Source organism: Mesoplodon mirus (genome assembly GCF_964341445.2).
Source record: "Mesoplodon mirus genome assembly, chromosome: 6".
Lineage (NCBI taxonomy): Eukaryota > Metazoa > Chordata > Mammalia > Artiodactyla > Ziphiidae > Mesoplodon > Mesoplodon mirus.
In genome coordinates, this window is record NC_138982.1 from 45,230,287 (window position 1) to 45,254,274 (window position 23,988).

Here is a 23,988-nt window from a genome sequence, read left to right on the forward strand (position 1 = left end):
TGTAGTTTCCTGAACATATAATAGCTATTATCATGATTGCAATGATACACTATATATGTGTGTGTGTGTGTATATATATATATATATATATATATATATATATATACATACGTACATATGTATAATCTTTTTTTTTTTTTGGCCACACTACACAGCATGTGGGATCTTAGTTCCCTGACCAGGGATTGAACCAATGCCCCCTGCAGTGGAAGCGTGGAGTCTTAACCACTGGACCACCAGGGAAGTCCTTGTATAATCTTTTAATCAAGCATTTTACTGATTAATTTGGAGCTAGAAGGTTAAAGAGAATAAGCAATTATTAAATCTATAATTTTCTAGGTCCCCATTTTCTAGAAGAGTTTCCAATCTTTTAACCATCCTAGATCCCCAAATTTTAAAGGTTTCTCCTACTAAGTAAAGGTTCATTTTTTCCTGTTTCTTATTCATTAAAGACTTACACAAATGTAATTAGAGGCTCAGGAAGCACTTAGCAATGAGTGTTCCAGCCAAATATAAACATGAAACATATCATTTTATCAGCCATACAGTGAATGAGTGACCAAACTCTCTTACATTTTCAGAAATATGGGAAATAAATTCTGTTACCAGCTTCATAGTCTCCTACTTGGAAATCACTGCTTTCTAACTATCTGGCTAACTTTGGACAAAATATTTAAATAGGTTTAACGACAACAGCAGCAAAGACAAGAATGAGACAATCTCTGCCTATATCCTAAACAGGCAAATGAGCTATGAGATGGGAAAAGTTCAAAGCAGTATAAAAGCATAGTATATTGTCTTTTAGCACTGGGCTACAGAGAACCATTAGGAAACATAGACTTCTACCCAAATGGAGGATTGGATCAACCTGGTTGCCCCCAAACAATATTTGGAGGTAAGTGCAGATACTTTATATTTTGTAAAATAGTGGTTTAAAAAAGGCGTATTTTAAAAATCTGATATTCTATGTGAAATCATTTTTAATCAAAAACAAATTTCCTGAGAAGATAGAGGTGGTATAAATATAAATTATAAATTAAACATTATTACTCAAATATACTACTTAAAAAAATTACCATATGATTAAAAGCGATTTTGAATTATTTCTCTCTCTTGAAAAGGTGTGTCTTTCACCTAGAAATTACACATTTGGAAATCTCTCCTAGAGAAATAATGGAAAATGTAGACAAAAATCAGAGTGAAGATATTCAACATGGCTTTGTTTATAATAGTTAAGTTTTTAGAAATAATCTAAATGTCCAACATAGGAAAATTATTAAATAGTATGGTGCATCCTACACAAAGGAATGTAATTCTCAAAAACCATATTGTCAGATTAATGAAAATGCTTACAATATGATGTTAAGTGAAAAATACACAAATTATACAGTATAATCCCAATTTGTTTTTTAAATGTATATTTGTACATGTGTAAGTGTAGAAAAAAACACTAAACATAAGTGCTCCAAATAATTATTAGTGGTGATCTCTGGATGTTGGATTTCTAGGTAATTTTTGCATCATAATTTACTATTATTTTTTATTTTCTAAATGAGCATGTATTAGTTTTATAACGAGAAAAAACTCACAAAACAAAAATGGGTAGTTGGAGGGCAACATTAAAGTGTGGTGGGGGACAGAATTAAAAAAACCCACCCTGGGCTTCCCTGGTGGCGCAGTGGTTAAGAATCCGCCTGCCAATGCAGGGGACACGGGTTCGAGCCCTGGTCCAGGAAGATCCCACATGCTGCGGAGTAACTAAGCCCGTGAGCCACAACTACTGAGCCCGTGTGTCACAACTGCTTAGGTCCGTGCACCTAGAGCCCGCGCTCCACAACAAGAGAAGCCACTGCAATGAGAAGCCTGTGCACCGCAACAAACAGTAGCCCCCGCTCGCCGCAACTAGAGAAAGCCCGTGTGCAGCAACAAAAACCCAACGCAGCCAAAAATTTTTAAAAACCCAAAAAACAACCCCCCCGCCAAGTGCTCTGAATCTGTATTTCACCATTGTTAGAGAAAATTAAACTATCATGGAAATAATTCTAGAAAAAGATGATCTTGTTACAAAATGGTAGCTGTATATGGCTCCATGGGAATGATGTAGTGTTTGAAAATGATCCAGGTGAAATGGCATTAAGTAGGGCCAATCATATTGTACCATAAATGGTGTGTATTCAAATCCCGTCCTGTGTGCTGTAATGTAACTACATCCACGAGCAGCCAAAGATAATGTGCTTTGCTTACAAAGGACATCCTCTGTAGCATTATTAACTTCATTGTTTCTGCAAGTGGAAGTTCCAGGAACAATAATTAAATGTCGTCTTGTCAGATTTTACTCCAGTCCAGCTTGGCGCCATGCTTCTCCTCTCTCACCCAGTTTATTTCTTTATGTCCTCCACTGATCTCTTCTATGGGCATGTGTGGACTCCGGAGAAAGAAGAAACGTCGATCTGACTCCAGCTCCCAGTGCCTCTCCAAACTACTAGCTCACAGTCACAACTCCTCTTTCCATGGGGTTCACTGTCTGCTATGGAGATCCTTACCTCCTTCGATTACCCATCTTTGGGACCCAGTTCCTGTTTCTGAATGACTTCATTGTCTGACCCATCAACCTTCTGATGAACCTCTCTGATGTTTTGTACTGTAGTCCTTCGTCAGCTCCAACTCTTCTGATGGCCACCTCTGTGCCTCATCAGCCTCCTCTCTCACCATCACATCACATGGTACCCACCAAGAATTAACTTGAGGCTTGTGTCTCACCTCTTCTTGCCCACTTACAGCTTCCAGTGCCACCTCCTATTGTTCAGCTCCTCTCACGTCACCCTTCACCTTTGGAGCAGAAATGGAGCCCCTGCCACTTGTCTGCTCTCATGAATGCCCTGTGCACCCCCAGGCCCTTAGGTCTCTGCCATGTCAGCCCCCATCTTTGCTTGGGCACATTCTGGAGAAGTCATGGAGTCTTGTTGATCAAGTACAAGGTCCAGGCAAACTTATTAACTTCTCCATGGCCCCCAATAATGCCAGAAAAGCCTCATACACATCTCTTGCGGACACCCTATGGTCACTCCTCGTGTTTCTATTCCAAATACCGCCCCAGCTATAAACCCTCACCTCTTAGAGGTGAGCTAGATTTGACTTTTGTACCTAGATCAAGGTCCCACCTGAAGGAGCCATCTTATCTATCCTAACCTTAGATCACAAAGTTGGTCTTTACATTCATTTCCCCATCTGACCCAAGGTGGAAGCATCCCCCATCCTTTTTCACAACTATCTCCTCTACTTGCCCTCATTGGGGATCTTCCTCTACAAACTGCTCCCCAATGCCATCTTTCTCTCATGTATTTACTGATTTAAATGTGCTTGCCTTCTGCTGAAAACCTCCAGGGGATCTCTGACTACCACTGACATTTCCTCTTCCTTTCACTGACAAAGGAAGGACAAAGTCAAGTCCTTTAACCTCTCTGAGTCTCAGTGTCCTGCTAGGTAAAATGGGGGTAATCATGCCTATCTTCTTGTCTCCCACCATTTGTCAGCATGAATCCTGATCTATTGGTTTTATAAGGATTAAATGGAATCAAGTACTTTGAAGCTGTTAGCACAGTGCCTGGTATGTAGGAGACATGATAAATTATGTGTATAAACAATATGCGAGGCACTATTTATTACTAAATGCTACAACTGCTCTACTCTTTGATCATTCCTTTTACAACCCAGGAATGCAGTATTTTAAGTGTGACCACCAGAGGTCCGTGAACCTGTACCTTTCTTCGCTGAGAGAGAACTGCACCATCACCACGTATCCCTGTGACTCCTACCGGGATTATAGGAACGGCAAGTGTGTCAACTGTGGCATATCACAGACGGAGTCCTGCCCCCTTCTGGGTAAGTCCAGCAAGCAGTTTCCCACTCTGATTAACAAAGAGCTAATTTCTGGTAGAATCCTAGCACCATTTTACCATCTAAAAATGGGCCTGAAAATCCTGTGCTTTTAAAAAACTTACTTAGTTTTTTCTAGCCAATTTGTTCTGTGAGGTACTCTGGGGTCTCCTAATAATAAAGAATGTTAGAAAGGCAATCTAAATGGGATTTCATCCAGAAGGTAGTGCCACCTCCCTGGACACTTTATTCTAGCAAGAAAAAGAAGGTTCCAGAAGAGTTTCCAAGCTCACCCAGGCACAGTCACCTTATGTAGTCTGCTCCTGTGGGGACAGGAGCACCCTCTCCAGGCACACAACCTCTCTGCTGGGGGAGGGTTTGGCAAAGCAACCCCTCTAACAAATTGTGTCTGTAAATGCCCTCATGCCACACTCTGGTGCTGTGTGCATGGACACATACCGGGGTGGGTTGGGGAAACAGACACCGTGGAGACTGCTTGGATATTTGCTAAGGGTTAGTGGAAATATTCCGGGTGGTGGAGACTTTGCAACTGGATGGTCATGAGAATTCTCTAATTGTACCCAAAGGAAAGACTCAAGTTAACATCAGGGCATGCTATAGACAAGGGGTTCTCAGACTTGACTGTGCATTTGAATCATCTATGGAGCTTTTAAAAAATACTGATGCCTTGGTTCCACTCCAGATCAGTTAAGTCAGAATGTGGAGGCCACTCCCTAGTAGTGGGAACAGAGGAGAGAGAGAGGCCCCAGGGATGGCGCCCAGCCTCATTCCTGTAGGCACATCACGAAGGAGGACATTTCCCTGCCTGTTGACAGAGTAACACAGCAATTTCAAGTTCTCTGCACTTCAGGGGCCCAATCACAGTTCTTCAAGAAAGCACATCGCTTTCCAAAAGTGATGCTGTTCTAGGTATAAACCTGAATCTGTTTAAAATAATCTAGAAAATGAATTGTTGGAAAATATCAGTGCTATTTTTAGTCTACCCAGTGTGTGTCACTCCCCACAATCCCACCCCTGCTACTGAGGACCAGGGCTGGTGATGTAATGTCAATAGATAGGGGGAAAAGCCACTGGAGGGTCCTTTGGCAAGTGGGTACGAGGGGGATTGTCTCAATGATGGTGGCAGTCAAACCTGCTGTTCTCACTATCTCCTCCATTGCTTTTACATTTATATAATACATGTTAATGTTACACTTTTCTGACTTATTTTATAGGCTACTATGCTGATAATTGGAAAGACTATTTAAGGGAGCGGGATCCTCCTATGACTAAAGCGTTCTTTGACACAGCTGAGGAGAAACCCTTCTGCAGTGAGTGGTGAATGTGCTTGCTTGCTGTTGCCCAACTCTTTTATTTTTGGAATGGCTGAGTCTCAGCTTCCTGGCTACTTCTTGGCAAATGAAGGCCATGGTGAAGCATGGACTTTGGAGTTGGAAGGATCTAGGTTGAATCCTGACTCTCCTACATAATAGCTGTGTGACCAAGACATTTAACCTCTCTGAGTCTCAATGTCCTGCTTGGTAAAAGGGGGATAATCATGCCTATCTTCTGAGTTATAAGGATTAAAATCTCAACAAATCATAGTTGTTAGCTTCACTGGATGGCCATTCTAATCACTAAGATCTTCCAGAAAATTTGCTTGAGCCCCAAGAGACGTGAAATTGTGGTTAGGAAAAATCAGGTGTCAGCCACATCTATGGGCCAGTTCCAGCTCCAAAACTAAAACAATGACCTTCTAAAGACATTGAGAGGTTGGGTATTCAAGATGGGAGCTAAATAGGGCAGCAGATGATCAGATGCCCCAGGAAGCAAGTAGGAATTTTCCTGGGCAGATGTACATCTTACAATCTTATCCCCCTTTTCACTTTTCTTGGGAGCAACCTTTATAAAAGAGGTTGCAGATCACCAGGTTTCCCTCCTCCTCTGGAGGCATGAGTGGCAGCCCAGGGTTTGGTGTCTGCCCAATCCAAATGGGGCAAGCCCCTGAGTAATAATGGGCCATGAAATGGCAACCCCATGGCTGACCTTATTCCCTAGTGGGACTGTCATTTCCCTGAGCCTCTTTCCCCTTCTCTGCAAGTCTGACCAAGAGATGGCAAATCTGACTATCATGGTGGGATCCCCATCTTCCCAGAGCGTCCTTGACCTTGGGGAGCAGAGAGTAGGGAGGAAGAATAGTTCTCTGGATACGTTATGTGCTCTTGTTTATTCAGTAGGAATTAATGAATATCCATAGGTATTACTGCTGGGATTACAAAGAGGAATAACCATCCCTTCCTAGTTATCGTTGTAGTATATTTTAGCTTTTTTTTAAAACCCCACAAGACATTATACAGGCAATATTTGTATAGATGTACACATATGTTTACCACTTTTTGGTTATCATTTTTCTTGCATTTTGTAAATAGAGTAAAGTGTGTTAACTGATGATGAGAGAATACCAGAGCATGATAAGAACGCTGAGAGGGACCTGACTTAGTCTGAGGGTCAGTGAAGCCCTTCTGGAGGGAATGCATTCAGCTGGAACCTGAAGGATGAATTGGCAAAGGGGGCAAAGTAAGAGTGTCCAAGTTGGGGAAAGGCCCAGAAGCAAGAGAGAGCATGGCAGTGCAGGTGGTGTGGCATGACTGGGGAAGAGATGAGGGAGGCTGGGTAGGCTGGTGGACATGGCCCAGATTGAGGAAGACCTTGACAGCTGTGGAGGGTCTCTACATGGCCCCCTATTTGGTTTATTCTAAAATGGGCAGGGATTGAAGTGAACCAATCATACTTGGCAGTAGGCCATGAGATTTCAGTCGATAAGGTGGAAACACTGATCCAAGAGTGATGCCTACACGTGGCAACTGCATACCACCGAGTTCTGCCATCACTCAGGCCATCTTTACCAAAGAGAATAGAAAAAAATATTAGAAAATTCTGCCCTGGATCTTTGCAGAAAAACTAGAGGAAGAGAAGAGGAGACTCAGTTATTAGGGAGGTTGGGTTTTTACGAATTGAACCTTCAGGAAAGCAGTTGGTAATATTCTTCTCTTACCATGTTCTCTCCCTGTTTTGTAGTATATCATTACTTTGTGGATATTATAACTTGGAACAAGAACACAAGAAGAGGATCCATTACAATCAAATTGAGAGACAAAGCTGGAAACACCACAGAATCCAAAATCGATCAGTAAGTTGGGCTGGGATTCTTTACAGCTTGCTATTTCTTTTTTTGCTCAGAAAAATTAAATCCCAAACATATCTACTTTTTAATTATAGGTCTGTATGCGTCTTTGTCCTATAAAATATATAAAGGGATATATTGCTTAGTTACTCCTTGTGGCTCTTGATCTTTCAGGCTCTTTACAAATGGAATTGGTACAGGAATCTTTTGCCTTCTTCCTTCTTTCTTTCCTTCCCTCCCTCTCTTCCTCCTTTCCTTCCTTCCTTCCTTCCTTCCTTCTCCCTCTCCCTCCTTTCCTCTCTCCTCCTTCTTCCTTTGCGTAAACATTTAATTTCAAAAGTCATCCCTGCTAGCTATAAATGATTTAAACAGTAAAGAAGTATGTTACATAAAAGCACAAACCTTGCCCCATCCCAACAATCCCATGCCCAAAGGCACCCACTCACATACACACGTTCCTATTCTTTTCTGAGCTCATAATATACATATATACATAAAACATATATATATATACCTCTGAAACTCAGAAAATCTAATTTGCAATAGAAAATTGGAAACTCCCTAAAAATCCATTGATGGAGAAATTGTTAGTTCCCCTATAATAAAATAGTATTCAAACATTGAAGTTATTTATAAAACATATTAAATGAAAAGCTTATAATGTACTAAGTGAAAAAATGCAGGATATAAAATTATATAAAGTATAAAATTAGCTCAACACTGTAAAAATAATGAAAAAGAAACATGCCAAAATATGTTAGATTGCCCCTTGGGTGGTAGGAATATGAGTGCTTTTTAAACTTTCTCTTTACTTTTCAATTTGCTGTGCTGTTGTATATATATAGTTTTAAAATAACGAATAACTTTTTTAATCTGTTACTTCTATAATCAGGAAAAAGGGGGAAAAAACGCAAACCCTTTAGTGTAAGCAAAGGAATTTGAGGCTCCTTTCATTCATTTACTTAGGAGATGTTTCCTGGGTCCTATTATCTACTAGACACTTGGGTTGTCTCTTGGCCTCATCCATAGAGTACCATGTAGATTGTCATCTGAAACTGGCAGTCGCCTTCTGGGCTCACTGTGTAGATAAATAGGGAAGGTGTGGGTGTGGGGTTTGGAAGTGACTTTTTTTTTTTTTGGCTGCACCGCATGGTTTGTGGGATCTTAGTTCCCTGACCAGGGATTGAACCCAGGCCCTCAGCAGTGAAAGCGCAGAGTCCTAACCACTGGACCGCCAGGGAATTCCCTGGAAATGACTTTTTAAAATGCATCCCTGGATCATAATAATAACAGCCTTTGTTTATTGAATCAAGCACATTACAGACATTGGTTAATGTAATTCTCACTAAAACCCTGTGAAGTGGTATTACCATCCCTATTTTTTTTAATTTATTTATTTTTATTTGTGGCTGTGTTGTGTCTTTGTTGCCGTGCGCGGGCTTCTCATTGCGATGGCTTCTCCTGTTGTGGAGCACGGGCTCTAGGCGCATGGGCTCAGTAGTTGTGGCTCGCAGGCTTCAGTAGTTGTGGCTCTCAGGCACTAGAGCACAGGCTCATTAGTTGTGGTGCATGGGCTTAGTTGCTCCGCGGCATGTGGGATCTTCCTGGACTAGGGCTCGAACCTGTGTTCCCTGCATTGGCAGGCGGATTCTTAACCACTGCGCCACCAGGGAAGCCCCTATCATCCCTATTTTATAAATGAGGAAACTGAGGCTCACAGAGGGCAAGTGGTTTGGCTAATATCACACTCCCTTCAGCGCTGATGTCCCCAAACCCATAGTGGGGCAGCATTTTCAGGGAGGGAACCACTAAGGGGCCACATCCTGAGAAACCAGCCTCAGGTAGTTTATAGGCATCAATGAGGAAGGTGAGCAGAGACCTCATCTGGAGAGTCCAAGAAACAGCAGGGGAGATTGTGCAGTTATATGAGGAGCACTCACTAAGCAAAATTTGGGTATTCGTGCCAATATTTGGTTACATATTTGCTTTACATATGTCTTAGAAATCTGAATTTCATATAGCGAATTTCTCCCAAGTAGGAATTCCTAAAGTTGGAGGCTTGTTTCTTGTTTCTTGATTAAGATAGAGACCTTAACATCTTTATTTATTTATTTATTTATTTTGTGGTATGCGGGCCTCTCACTGTTGTGGCTCCACGGCATGTGGGATCTTCCCGGACCGGGGCACGAACCCGTGTCCCCTGCATCGGCAGGCGGACTCTCAACCACTGCGCCACCAGGGAAGCCCAACATCTTTATTTTAGTCATGCTTAGTCATTCCTATTTTAGTCATGTTTGTGAAAAAGTCATCACCGATCAGAGAATATAAGGGAGAAAAGGAAATAGTTGTTCTATTTCATGGTAAGATTATGGATACTTTTCTCTTTTTTGCCAGGTAAACTTTAACATTTTAGTATTTAGTATTTTTATGATTTAAGAAAATGGAAATAATAATATTAGAATATGTACCCTGAGCTTATTCAGTCTTATCAGTCTATGGGTTACAAATGAAGTCACATTCAAGGATATTATCTGCCTGTTGACTCTCCCTGTATATGTGTTTTAGATATATTTCTTTTTTTTAACCTTAAAAAAATTGAGATATAATTCACATACCATAAAATTCACCTTTTAAAGTTTATAATTCAGGGGTTTTTAGTATATTTACAAAATGTGAAACCATCAGTACTATCTAATTTCAGAACATTTTTTTTTTTTTTTTTTTTTTGTTGTTGTTGTTGTACGTGAGCCTCTCACTGCTGTGGCCTCTCCCGTTGCGGAGCATAGGCTCCGGTCGTACAGGCTCAGCGGCCACGGCTCACGAGTGCAGCCGCTCTGCGGCATGTGGGATCCTCCCGGACCGGGACACGAACCTGTGTCCCCTGCATCGGCAGGCAGACTCTCAACCACTGCGCCACCAGGGAAGCCCCTAATTTCAGAACATTTTTGTCATCTCAAAAAGAAACCCCATACTTATTAGTAGTAATTCCCCATTCCTCCCTCCTGTCCAGCCCCTGCCAACCACTAATTTGCTTTCTGTCTCTATAGATGTACCTATTCTGGGCATGTCATATAAATGGAATCATACAATATGTGGTCTTTTGTGTCTGGCTTTCTTTAAAATTTTTATTTATTTATTAATTTATGGCTGTGTTGGGTCTTCGTTGTTGCACGTGGGCTTTCTCTAGTTGCAGCGAGCGGGGGCTACTCTTCATTGAGGTGCACGGGCTTCTCATTGTCGTGGCTTCTCTTTTTTTTTTTTTGCGGTACACGGGCCTCTCACTGTTGTGGCCTCTCCTGTTGTGGAGCACAGGCTCCGGACGCACAGGCTCAGCGGCCATGGCTCACAGGCCCAGCCGCTCCGCGGCATGTGGGATCTTCCCGGATCGGGCACGAACCCGTGTCCCCTGCATTGGCAGGCGGACCCCCAACCACTGCGCCACCAGGGAAGCCCTGTCGTGGCTTCTCTTGTTGTGGAGCACAGGCTCTAGGCACGCGGGCTTCAGTAGTTGTGGCATGTGGGCTCAGTAGTTGTGGCTCACGGGCTCTAGAGTGCAGGCTCAGTACTTGTGGCACACAGGCTTAGTTGCTCTGCGGCATGTGGGATCTTCCTGGACCAGGGATCAAACCCATGTCCCCTGCATTGGCAGGTGGATTCTTAACCACTGCACCACCAGGGAAGCCCTTGTGTCTGGCTTTTTTTTTGATTTGCATGTTTTCAAGATTCATCCATGTGTAGCAATCAGTACTTCGTTCCTTTTTATGGCTGAATAATATTCCATCGTGTGAATATTCTACATTGTATTTTGATCCACTTACCTCTGGCCCAGATGCACCACTGTGCTCACACATACCACATTTTAAATATCCATTCACCAGTTGATGGATATTTGGGTTTTTTCTACTTTTTGGCTATTATGAATAATGCTACTATGAACGTATATGTACACGTTTTTGTGTGGACATATGCTTTCATTTCTCTTGGGTATATACCTAGGAATGGAATTTCTGGATCATAGAGGACTTTGTGTTTAACCTTTTTAAGGAACTCCCTGCCAAGCTGTTTTCCAAAAGTACTGCACCATTTTACATTCCCTCCAGCGATGTATGAGAGTTCCAGTTTCTTCACATCCTTGCCAACACTGTTATTGTCAGTCTTTAAAAGTTGTTTTTTCTTTTTAATCATGATAAAGAAGCATATGATAAAAAACCCCATAAAGTTTACCATCTTAATCATGTTTAAGTATAAGTTCATTAGTAAGTATATTCACATTGTTGTGAAACAGCTCTCCAGAACTTTTTCATCTTGCAAAATCTGAAACTCTATATCTATTAAATAACAATTCCCATTTCCCCCACTCCCTATCCCCTAACAGCCACTATTCTACTGTTTTTATGAATTTGACTAATATAGATACATCATATGAGTAGAAACATACAGTATTTGTCTTTTTGTGATTGACTTATTTCACCTAGCATAATGTCCTCAAGTTTTGTCCATGTTATAGCATGTGACAGGATTTCTTTCCTTTTTAAGACTGAATAATATTCCATTGTGTGTATATATCACATTTTGATTATCCATTCATACATGTCTATCTTTTGTTACAGCCATTCTTGTGGGCATTACATGATATCTCACTGTGGTTTTGATTTGTAATTTCCTAATGATTAATGATGCTGAGTATCTTTCATATACTTGTAGACCATTTGTAGAGCTTTTTGGAGAAATGTCTATTCAGATCCCTTAGCCATTTCTTTTCCTTTTAAACAGACTTTATTTATTTATTTATTTATTTTGTGGTACGTGGGCCTCTCACTGTTGTGGCCTCTCCCATTGCGGAGCACAGGCTCCAGACGCGCAGGCTCAGCGGCCATGGCTCACGGGCCCAGCCGCTCCGCGGCATGTGGGATCCTCCCGGATCGGGGCACGAACCCGTGTCCCCTGCATCAGCAGGCAGACTCTCAACCACTGCGCCGCCAGGGAAGCCCTTTGGTAGGTTTTAATCGTTCCAATCTTTTGCTTTTTTCTGTTTCTTTTTGCCGTAAACAATCTGGGTCCCATCAGGGTCTGGTGCAGCGAGGAGGCGGCTGCCTGCTCCCTGCCTGCAGGGCAGGGGTGCCCCGGGCACGCGGCTCCGCTGGGAAGGTCGCTTTGGTGGTCCCATGTCCCAGCATTCAGTCCTGCGGGCCTCCCCACTCTCACCCAGCCCGGGCAGGAGGTGCCCCTTCCCTGCAGCTGCTGCGCAGGCGCTGTGTAGACCCGGCAGCTGCACTGCCCCACCAGCCAGGATCCGTCCTCCGCCCGCAGCTGGCGGCCATAAAACCTGCAGCCCGCAGCTTCCCCCACCCCCCTTACAAATGCCTTTATTATTATTATAATTATTTCACTATGTGCGGAAATTCTTTGAGGATCTGAGGAGTAGATTTCTCCAGAAAGAGTTTGCGTTTGCCTGTCAAGTTCCTGGAGATACCATCCGAGACCACTTTAATTTTTAAACTTGAGGTTTCTCAGACCACAAGTAATTTGAATTTAGCTGCTGACCCATGTGAAGGACACTCAGCCCCCTAGCTCCTCACAGCGATAAGACTCTAGGTGGGGGATTTTCTGTCACCTGAGGTGGTAGAGGTTGTTTACTTCAAATTCATGTTTAGTTCACTCTTCCCCCAAAGTTCTCCTATTCAACTTCCGACCTTGAGGGGTCCATAGACTTTGTTTCATGTCCTACTGCACTGCAAGGCCATGAAAATTGAAGCTCAAGGTTACAAAGTTTCAAAGAAGACCAACAAAAGGTGATTTCAGGATTCCTATCTATTTGGATTTCTGCTTTCACATAGTTTGAGGGTTTCTCAGTATTCTTTCCTTTCTTCTTAGTTCAGTGCAATTTAAAAGGTTTTTAGTTTTGTTTTTTGTTGTCTGTAATTGTATCCACTATTATGAATGCTTTCAGGGTATTTAGTGCACCATACTGCCAGAACTCACAGTTCACTGGCTCTCACTCTATTTATTCTTTTTTATTTTATTTTTTGCGGTACGTGGGCCTCTCACTGTTGTGGCCTCTCCCGTTGCGGAGCACAGGCTCCGGACGCGCAGGCTCAGCGGCCATGGCTCACGGGCCCAGCCGCTCCGCGGCATGTGGGATCTTCCCGAACCGGGGCACGAACCCATGTCCCCTGCATCGGCAGGCGGACTCTCAACCACTGCACCACCAGGGAAGCCCTCTATTTATTCTTGTATGAACCCAACGCTTGGTTAGTGCCTCCCCATGTATTTCCAGACATCCTTCTAGGAGGAAGAGAGCATCTTACCTCTACTCATGGACAACCCTGATCAGCTCCCAATCTCCTTTTTCTTCTCCCGCCTTCCTAGTACCCCCACTGGGTTCTGCCATCTGCAGGTGGCATCACCTTCTCCTGGAGTCCCTGCCCTTTCCTGATTCCATAGCTGCCCTTGGAGAAGTGGGAAGGGATCCCTTTTTCTCTTGCTACACTCTGATCATGAGAGGACCAGAGTGGTGCTGCTTATAACCCTTTTTGGTTAAACCACACCTTTCCTATTAGCTTTTTTTTTCTCTTTATTGTGGAAAATTAAAGTTTACAGAAAAGTTGCAATAGTACTAAGAGACTGTTCTTTTTCTGAACCATTCTACAGTAATTTCCAACATGCTGCCTCATCAACCCTAAGTATTTTAATGTGTATTTTCTACAAACAAGGATATTCTCCTACATAACTACAATTGACCATCAAAATAAGAGAAATAATATTGATACTACCGTCTGATCCTGAGACCCCATTCTAGTTTTACTAATTGTCCTGATAATGTCCTTTGTAGCAAAGGGATTCAATTCAGGATCATTGGCTGCATTTGGTTTTCCTGCTTCTTTAGTTTTCACTTTGGAACAGTTCTTCTGCCTTTCCTCGACTCTTTTGACTTTGACACGTTTGAAGACTACAGGTCAATTATTTTAGCATGTCTTCAGTTTGGGTTTGCCTGATGTTTCCTCACGATTAGATTCAAATCATGCATCTTTGGCAAAGACACCACAAAGGTGACGTAATGTTTGTCTCAGTGCATCCTATTAGGAGGCTCACAATTTCGACTGCTTCATTAATGTGGATCAAGTAATTAAAGTGATTTCTGCCAAGTTTCTCCACTTTAAGGTTACTGTTTTTCCCTTTGTAATTAACTAGTATTTTGTGAGTAGGTACTTTGAGACCATGTAAATGGTCTATTACTCCTCAAACTTTTACCCACTGGTTTTAATGTTTTGTGGTTGAATTATTACTCTGATGGCTGCCATATGGTGATTTTTCTAATTCAACATTTAGTAAAGGCATTTTTTCTCATTTATTTATTCTTATTTGTTTCATGTCCAAATATATCAATACAGACTCCCAGATTTTTATATTTTATCAATGGGGAATTATAATCAGTTACTATCATTATTTATTTATTTTGATATTCAAATTGTCCCAAATCTGGCCTGTGCCTTTTTTTAATGCATTTTTAATTGTGGTAAAAAAAAACATAAGATTTACCATTTTAATCATTTTCAAGTGTATAATTCAGTAGCATTAAGTATATTCACATTATTGTGAAACAGATCTCCAGAACTTTAAAAAATATATATTTATTTATTTGGCTGCACCAGGTCTTAGTTGCAGCACACGGGATCTTCTCTGTGGCATGTGGGATGTTTTTTTTAGTTGAGGCATGTGGGATCTAGTTCCCTGACCAGGGATCGAACCCAGGCCCCTTGCATTGGGAGTGTGGAGTCTTAACCACTGGACCACCAGGGAAGTCCTTCCAGAACTTTTTCATCTTGCAAAACTGAAACTCTATACCCATTAAGTAACAACATCCATTTCTCCCTTCCCCCACTCCCTGGCAACCACCATTCTACTTTCTATTTCTATGAATTTGACTACTTTAGATATGTCATATAAGTGGAATCAAACAATATTTATCTTTTTGTGACTGGTTTATTTCATTTAGCATAATGTCCTCAAGGCTCATTCATGTTGTAGCATGTGACAGGATTTCCTTTCTTTTTAAGGCTGAATAATATTCCATTGTAGGTACAAATCACATTTGTTTAATCCGTTCATCCATTGATGGACATTTGGGTTGCTTTCACCTCTTGTCTATTGTAATAATGCTGCTATGAACATGGGTGTTCAAATATCTTTTGGAGACCCTGCTTTCAATACTTTTGAGTATATACCTAGAAGTAGAATTGCTGGATCATGTGGTTCTATTTTAAATTTTTTTTTTTTTTTTAATTTTTTGAGGAGCCTTCATACTGTTTGCCATAGTGGCGGTACCATTTTCAATTTTTCAATATCCTTGTCTACACTTGTTTTCTGTTTTTGTTTTTTTCACAGTAGCCACCCTAATGGGTGTGATTCTATATTCTTTTGAACATCTCCACCACTCTTTGAGTGTTTGCTTACTTTTGGCACACATGTTGTTCCAGGATCACTTTGTACTTTCCCTGCCCTAGCCCTGGAATCAACCATTTCTCCAGGCAGCCCTAGTTCCATTTTGTGGAGATGGTATTTAGAAACCAAAATTTGGGCAACCTTTTGGATTAGTTTTACTTGTGGCACTTCTGCTCTGCACAGTGAGGCTGGGGTGACAGGCACCTCCTCACCCCCATCCCGACCTCCAAACTAAGGATTCATTCCTAGAGAAATCATTTCTCCACAGCCTATTCTTGCAGCTCCCCAGAGGGACAGTACCCAGGTGAATCTCCCTAGTGGATACACCTTAGGCTCAATTTGGGATTCCAACTGTAGGAAACATCTTCACACACTTGAAAAAAAAAGTATTGGAACCTGGGTTGTAGCTGTTTTAAGGTTTCTCTTGAGGGCAGAACTGAAAATATATATGCTTAAGCACAACTTCTAAATTAGTATCTAGGGACTTCCCTGGTGGTCCAGTGGTTAAGACTCCACGCTCCCAATGCAGGGGGCCCGGGTTCGAACCCTGGTCAGGGAACTAGATCCCACATGCTGCAACTAAGAGCCTGCGTGCAGCAACGAAGATCCTGCGTGCCTCAAGTAAGACCCAGCACAGCCAAATAAGTAAATAAATATTTAAAAATAAATAAAAAAGAACTTATAGGTATGCTTGCATTAAAAAAAAATAAGTTAGTATCTAGTGTGGCTAAAAATATACCTGTGCCTCTAGCAATGCAGTTTAATGGAAAGACCATAACTTTGAACTCAGCCAGAACTGGGTTTTAATCACTGCACTGCTACAGAGAAGCCCTGTGACCTGGGTGAGCTTTAGCTTTGCAAGCACCTGTTTCCTTGTTTGTAAAATGAAGACAATAATACCTTGCAGAATTTTTCAGGGGATTGGAGAAATGTGTCAAGAGATGAGGATGCTGTCTAGCCTATAGTAGGCAGTGCATACCTTTCCAATGTCACAGCATCTCATCAGTCCTGGGGTCAGCAGCTTCACTTATGCAGTCCCTTGGAATCCACTGGACTTTGCCCATGAAAGTCGGCTACTGCAGGCTATGGGGTCAAGTGGCTACTTGCTGATGAGTGATTTTGTAGGCTTCAAAACTGTTTTCTTTCATTGGTAATTCATATCCACTTAAAATATATTATTTCTTCCTTCCAGTGAACCCACAACATTTCAGAAATACCACCAAGTGAGTCTGCTTGCAAGATTCAATCAAGATCTGGATAAAGTGGCAGCCATTTCCTTGGTGTTCTCTACAGGCTCTGTAATAGGCCCAAGGTACAAGCTCAGGATTCTCCGAATGAAGTTAAGGTCACTTGCCCATCCAGAGAGGTGAGCTGAGGCAACGTCTGACAAGCCCCTGTTTTCCAAAGATGTTATTGGTTCCTGTCCAATCTGCTTGGTCTTACGTTTTAACAGGACTTCATCAATCATAATGAAAGAAGTGAGGGGTTTTCCAAAACTAGACTTGATAAAAATAAGTTGCCCAGTAATCCAAGAAAAATTTACTGGTATGCACTTAAAGACAAATGGTCCAATAATCCAAAGAAACAATGTTGTTATATGCTTAGAGTTACACAATTCCTCCCTAATCACTCTACCCACGCTGCTTGCAAACTGATAATTTGTTGTAGAAAAGAAACCCTCAGGGGCTTCCCTGGTGGCACAGTGGTTGAGAGTCTGCCTGCTAATGCAGAGGACACGGGTTCGAGCCCTGGGCTGGGAGGATCCCACATGCCGCGGAGCAACTAGGCCCATGAGCCACAACTACTGAGCCTGCGCGTCTGGAGCCTGTGCTCCTCAACAAGAGAGGCCGCGATAGTGAGAGGCCCACGCACTCTGATGAAGAGTGGGCCCCGCTTGCCACAACTAGAGAAAGTCCTCGCGCAGAGACGAGGACCCAACACAGCAAAAATGAATGAACTAATTAATAAACTCCTACCCCCCCCCCAAAAAAAGAAACCCTCATATAATTTGGCCAATTGATAAAACACAGCCTAGCATTAAAAAAGGTACAGAAAATTTGGAATATTTTATTCTATTGATACAGGATACAACTACTATATCAATGTTAAATTTGATAACTGCACTGAGAATGTGCTTGTTCTTAGGAAATACACACTGAAGTATTAAGGGGTAAACAACCTATTCTCAATTGGTCCAGAAAAAATAAACTGCATGTGTGTGTGTAGAAAGAGAGACAGGCAGAGACAAAGAGGGGGAGAAAGAACAAAGCTGTGATGGTGTGTGTGTTTTGTGAGTAATGCCACTCCTACATATATTCCTAGTGTTCAATCTGTGGACAGAGACAGGAAATGATGTGAGCAGTTACTACTTTATGTTTATAAATCCCTTTTTCCTGAAGGTTTAGGATACCTCAAAACATTTAATAATACAAGTTTTTTCTTTTTTTCCTAAGAGGATAGTCATTACATCTTTTTTCTTTTTCTTTTTAATTATTTATTTTTGGCTGCATTGGGTCTTCGTTCTGCATGCGGGCTTTGTCTAGTTGCAGTGAGGGGGGGCTACTCTTTGTTGTGGTGTGCAGGCTTCTCATTGTGGTGGCTTCTCTTGTGGAGCACGGGCTCTAGAGTGCAGGCTCAGTAGTGACGCATGGGCTTAGTTACTCCGCAGCATGTGGGATCTTCCCGGACCAGGGCTTGAACCCATGTCCCCTGCGATGGCAGGTGGATTCTTAACCACTGCGCCACCAGGGAAGTCCCTTTCTATTTGTTTTTTGTTTGTTTGTTTGTTTGTTTTTTTTTTTTTTTCCTTTTTGCGGTATGCGGGCCTCTCACTGTTGTGGCCTCTCCCGTTGCGGAGCACAGGCTCCGGATGCGCAGGCCCAGCGGCCATGGCTCACGGGCCCAGCCGCTCCGCGGCATATGGGATCCTCCCAGACCGGGGCACGAACCCGTATCCCCTGCATCGGCAGGCGGACTCTCAACCACTGCGCCACCAGGGAGGCCCTGTTTTTAAACCTAGTTGAAGTTATATGGTAAATAAAATTTTACACCCTGATTTTTTTGCTGTTGTTGATGTGGCTTTGCTTATTTAGCACAAGCATTTCCCTAGAACATTAAAAATAATTGCTAAATAATTTTATATCTGAAAGAGATGATATAATTTACTCTACTAGAATGGGGTATTTTTATTATTGTACTGACAAGCATATTTCATCTTATTTTCACAGGCCCCAGTTGTGTCGGTATGATCTTGTACTGATGGAAAATGTTGAAACAGTCTTCCAACCTATTCTTTGCCCAGAGTTGCAAATGTAACTGTTGTCAGGACACCCGGGTACCAGTAACATCAAGAATACTACAACTACAGGATTTTTAAAGCTTCACCTCGCCTTCTCCTCAAGGCGTAAAAAGTATGGAATAACCAGGGTTTTTTTTGTTTTGTTTTTTTACAGTCATGTCCTGTGGATGTCATATTGCAAAATGTCAAGTGACCCTGGATTATGAAACAGTCCTGGGAAGGGAGCCCCTAAATAGGGCAAGTCAGAAATAGCCAGGCCCCTGACGGCGCAGCACCTTGTTAGGCCGTGTCCTGGGGCCTCATTTGTTCCGAACTGTCGATTCTGCTGCCTGTCACTTGGGCATTTCTGCCAATCACAGTGGCCAGCCAAGCATCTTAAGGGAAGGACTGGCTGGAGACATCACTCTGGACTCGACCCCATGTTCCCTGTGCCAGATCCCTCCAGGCTCTGCACAGAGAGGGAATGGCTTCCTGCCTTGTTTAAAGTGGGGCTGGTGCAGGAGGAGGTGGGGACAGACCAACAGCCAAGAAGGCAGCTGCTGGGACTAGTGGATGAGGGAAGAAGAGCAGATGAAGCAGTGGGGCAGCCTTGCTCACAGGGACAAGGGATAGAGTGAGAGGCAGGAGAGAAAAAGCAGAGCTTGTTTTTCACTTAAGGTGAAGAAGCATCACTTTACATGCAACCCTCGTTTTAAGCAATACTTAAGCAATGTTTTTTCTTTATTACCAATGTAATCTGTACTTACTGAAGGAAATTTCAAAAATGCACAGATGCAAAATGAAAATATGCCATCCATAATCCCACCTGTTAGAGGTAATTAATGTTAACCTTTTGGAGCGATGCTGAATAACTTGTTTTGCCAACATGTGAATTCAAAGCACTAACCTGTTTGCTCTTGGAGCACCTGAAGCTTCCAGTTTGAGGAATTCTCAGGCTTCCCTAGGAAGAGGTGCGATCCATGAATCTGAAATGACAACAGCAGCCAAGTCAAGAGGCCCTCCCAAGGGCCAAGGTCAGAGAGGTCAGAACCACTTGAGGTCAGATGCCCAGGGTGGAGACAGAGCCAAAGGGGTGGACACCACCCATCCCCCAGCTGTGGCCACTGCAGGAAGGTTCCTGGGATTCCTGAGTCATAGGTCCACTAACCTCCTCCCCATCCAAGTGACTGCTCTTCTACTGCTTTCTGTGTGGAGAGCCGTATTTTAAAGAAACAGACTCTCTGTTTCATAAATGATGGAACTCTGTAAATGTAATCCAGTGTGGCACACTTTATTTATACCTATATAGCAAATCCAGAGTCTATTCCACTTAAGTGAGGGATGCCTGCAGCGAATGTCTGAACAATAAAAGGAGTAAGTCTCAGCGATGCTCCTGCCCACTTGCACGTCTTTTCAGCCATCCTCCTTCCCACGTTTCCTCAGCAGTGGTGGATACAGAGATCCCGGTGCTGATAGGTCCTGATTTCTTTTTTAGAGTTTTATTGGTCCTGTATTTTGATTAGCACAGTCACTTCTTTGTGCTCTTTGCCTTCCTTGGTAAGCAGGGGATCAAAACAACATCAAGAAAATGCCAGGAATAGCATTTCTATCAATGTATAAGCTCCTCAGGCCAGTGGGTGTCTCTGAGCTTCTCCTGCTGGCGTCTCCTAGCACAGTGCCCGGCTCACTGGGGAGTGGGTGGGTGGGTGAACAAATAGATAAATGAAGGAGTAAAGGAAGGAAGTTTGTTGCCTGGAATGGAGGTGAATTCAATGCGTTTCATGTAACAGTGATCAGGTGAAATGAAGGCAGTTACAGGTGTGGCCACTCTCTTCTCACAATCTTTCTCCCAAGGCCCCTGGAACTTTCCTCTCTGTCTCTTGTTACCCTTGCCTCTCTTCCCTTCCTTTTGTCAGTGTATTTGTCTAAATACCCAACCCAAGATGCAATGAAACTGCAGCCTACCCTGTTCCCTCCTGTCTTCACCAATATTTCCCACTCCATGTTTGGACCTTAGCTGGATGGTCACTTCCTCAGGGGAGTCTTCCTGGCCCTCATTTCTCCACAGAGCCCACTGGACCTGTCCTTCCGTAGCACTGTTCACTGTTTTAGCTGCGGTTTTTTACATTTATGTGTATGATTATTTGATTACTGTCTGTCTGTCTGTCTTCTCCACTAGGCTGCTCTGCCAGGCAGAGGCCGTGTGCCTAGTGTGGTGCCTATGATGCAGTCTGTGCTCAGGAAATACTGATTAAACGAACACTCCCCATTATCTTGTGAGCCTTATGGAGCCATGTTCGGTTGTGAGGAAAGACCAGGCCTCCACCCCCAGCCACAGCCCATTTCCCTAGAGGTGCCCACCCTTCGCTGCCTTAGACCTCTCTCCCAGGCACCTCTGTTACTCTTGTCTCTGTTATCTCTGGAGGCCCACTGCCCACTTCCCAGGCTCCCTGGGAAAAAGAGAGTTTGGCTCTTGTTTCACTCCTCTTCGCAACTTCCAGGTGGTCCCAGTACCATCCTTTAGCAAGCCCACCTGTCCTGAAGCCTAGGAGATTTTGCTCTCCCCAGCTCCTGTTTTTGCACCTCAGCTAAAACCCTCCAGGACCCTCAGGCATTCCTGGGTGACTCCAAGCCAGGCTTGCTCTTCCACGACCCCCTTCTACCACCCACTCTGTATGTGCTACCATCGCTGCTTGTATTAAGCCACACTGTAATGTGTTTCCACGTCTGTATCTCCTCCAAGACTGTGAGCGCCACAAAAGCAGCTGCTGCTTATTTGTCTCTGCTGCCCTGGCACCTAACACAATGCCAGGCACAAAGCAGGTGCTCAATAGATTGTCTGTTGAACAGAATGGAGTGGATTTGTCCTTAGAGACTTGAGGGAGCCCCCTGCATTCTGTTTTAGACATCAACACACTTATTCCCAAAACCTAAACTTAGAACCTCCCACCCTCAGACCCCTGCCCCATGTTCTCATTCCTGACCTGGGATGCCAGCAACAGAAATCCACTCAGATTTACCCAGATTTTATTAGACAGAGGACTTGTGGAATCCCGGGGAGAGATGAGCCATCAGACCTCAGGAAGGGCAGGGATGGGGATGCCCTGGACCTTCAGCAATGAGAGTCCATAGGCCTTTACTAACCCTCGTGCTCTGCCATGTATCTCTCTGACTCAGCTCCGCTCCCTCCACAGGGCAGCTGTGGATCATTGGGGTCCTTGGGACCATTGGGTCCTTGGCCACTCACTTACTATGTGGCCCAATCCCAAAGCTCAGGGAGAGGATCCAGCCCTCAGATCCTCCTCCTGGGGCAGGTGTCCATGCTGTTCCCATTGGTTGTGATTGGAGCGGGGATGGGGAAACAAAGCCATGTGGTCTGATCAGAGCTACTCCTTTCAGTTGCTCCGTGCAGATCCAATTAAGCTAGGAAACGTGGTTGAGCCCCAGGATAAAGACCCATGGGGAGTGGCTGGCTAATTTGCTCTCACTAGAGCCTCTTGGCTTTTCTTCCCTCCCACTCCCCTGAACCACTAGCCCCTATCTGTTCCCCAGTCCAGCATGTGTCTCTGGTGAGGGTTGCTGCTGTCCTTTACAAGCTGCCTGGCATGTGCTGCAAGTGAGTGGCCTCAGGGGAAGCTGTACAGCCTGCAGGCGGTACACCGGCTGGTTAGAGCTGGCTCTGCAGGTGCTGGGTTGGGGGTCAGGAGGGTTGGGGAGAGGCGGGCTGAGAGTGGGGAACAGGGCCCCTTCCCCAAAACAGACAGGTTGAGCAGGAGGAATCAGAACAGGAGGCCAAGGGGGTAAGTCAGGAGCAGCAAGCAGGGGCTTGGGCAGTGAGCCTGTAGGCAATCAGGTTTGCATCTCCCAGAAGAGCTCTGTCAAAGGTCCCTTGTCACCTGGTGTTGGCCGAGTCCCACAATCCCTCAGGTCTCCTCGCTGGATTTTCCCATGGACTCTGACACTGTGCACTGGTTCCTTTCTAACAGTCTTTCTTGGGCCCCCAGTGCACTCTTCCCCCACCACCCTATCTCTCATCCAACATCCCTGAATGAAATCTTGTTCTCTTTCACCAGTTCCACTCATTTTCTTACCAGGCTTCTGATCTCAGTCTTCTCTCCGAAAAAGGCAGTGTAGGGTAAGTGGTTAGGCTCTGCTGTTTGCTGGGGTGTGACCTCTGTCGACTGACTTCACTCTGCCTAAGTTTCCATTCTCTGGACTGTAAAGTGGGGGCTGTTAGGAGCCCCTGCCTCATGAAGGTTGTTATATAATAAATGCATTCGTGCATGTAAAAGTCTTCCTGTGGGGTGAGTGTGCCTAGACTCAGTGAATGTCAGCTGCTGTTACGTTCCCTCTCATGGTCTCCCTAAGAGCCCTTCCCTCCTTGCATTTCAACTGTCTCCTCTAGACAGATGACCTCTAAATCTGAATGTTCAACCCGAGCTCTGGATCTTCACCTGCTTGTTGAGAGGCAGTGTAGGGCAGAGCAAAGAGCATGGGCTCGGGAGGGGCCGATGAGGGCTCAGTCCTGCTCAGCACTCACAGCTGTGGGCTTCATCAGCCCTCAAAGTGACTCCATCTGAACACCTGCTCAGACACTCGTCCATAAGAGGGATGATGACACTTGCTTCTCTGGAAGCTTAGCCACGTCTGTTTCCTCTGTGGCACCAACGTGCTCTATAATTATAACTCTCTCCATCCTCTCCCCCAACCAAAGGCAAAGTGAAGTCCTTGAGAGCAGGAGCTTTTCTTTTGTTCTCTGCTCTGCACACTTCTAGCACAAGCTCAATATCGTTATTCATTCACTTTCTCTCCTCCTGTACTCCTCTGACTTCTCAAAATCAGCACGTTCCACACCAAACAACCAACCATTTCCTCCGCAGACCCGGTCCATTAATTTAACAAACTATTATTAAGTGCCAATAATAAGCCAAGCACAGGGCTAAGAGTTTGGATAGACATGGGATGGTGAGACCTTGTCTCATTTACAGAAGTGTTCACTGTCTCCTGAGGAGATGAATGATGACACTGGAGCACAGTATTTGCAATCACAGGAATATAGACACTCCGCAGGCAGCCCCGAGCACAGAGAAGGCACAACCTTTCTGACTGTAGGAGCTGAAGAAGCCTTCTCAGAGGAGGTAACAACTGCCCTGGGTGTTGCTGAAAGAGTAGGGATTTTCAGGCAGAGAAGTTTCCCAGGGAAGAGTGT

The 23,988-nt window shown here is 43.8% G+C and overlaps 1 protein-coding gene across 3 annotated transcripts in view; it reads left to right on the forward strand.

Annotated features, from left to right (window-relative positions):
• Nucleotides 1-20,457, forward strand: part of LIPH (lipase H) — a 44,094-nt gene extending 23,637 nt beyond the window's left edge. For 2 of the 3 annotated variants that reach the window (XM_082625820.1, XM_082625822.1), the window contains 6 exons: nt 806-895; nt 3,715-3,882; nt 5,112-5,207; nt 6,955-7,066; nt 16,695-16,868; nt 18,730-20,457. In XM_082625820.1, coding sequence (XP_082481946.1) covers nt 806-895; nt 3,715-3,882; nt 5,112-5,207; nt 6,955-7,066; nt 16,695-16,868; nt 18,730-18,817 — 728 coding nt within the window. In that variant the 3' untranslated portion in view covers nt 18,818-20,457. The remainder of the gene's footprint in view (nt 1-805; nt 896-3,714; nt 3,883-5,111; nt 5,208-6,954; nt 7,067-16,694; nt 16,869-18,729) is intronic. The other variant, XM_082625821.1, reaches the window with a different exon arrangement.
• The last annotated feature ends 3,531 nt before the right edge of the window (nt 20,458-23,988 follow it).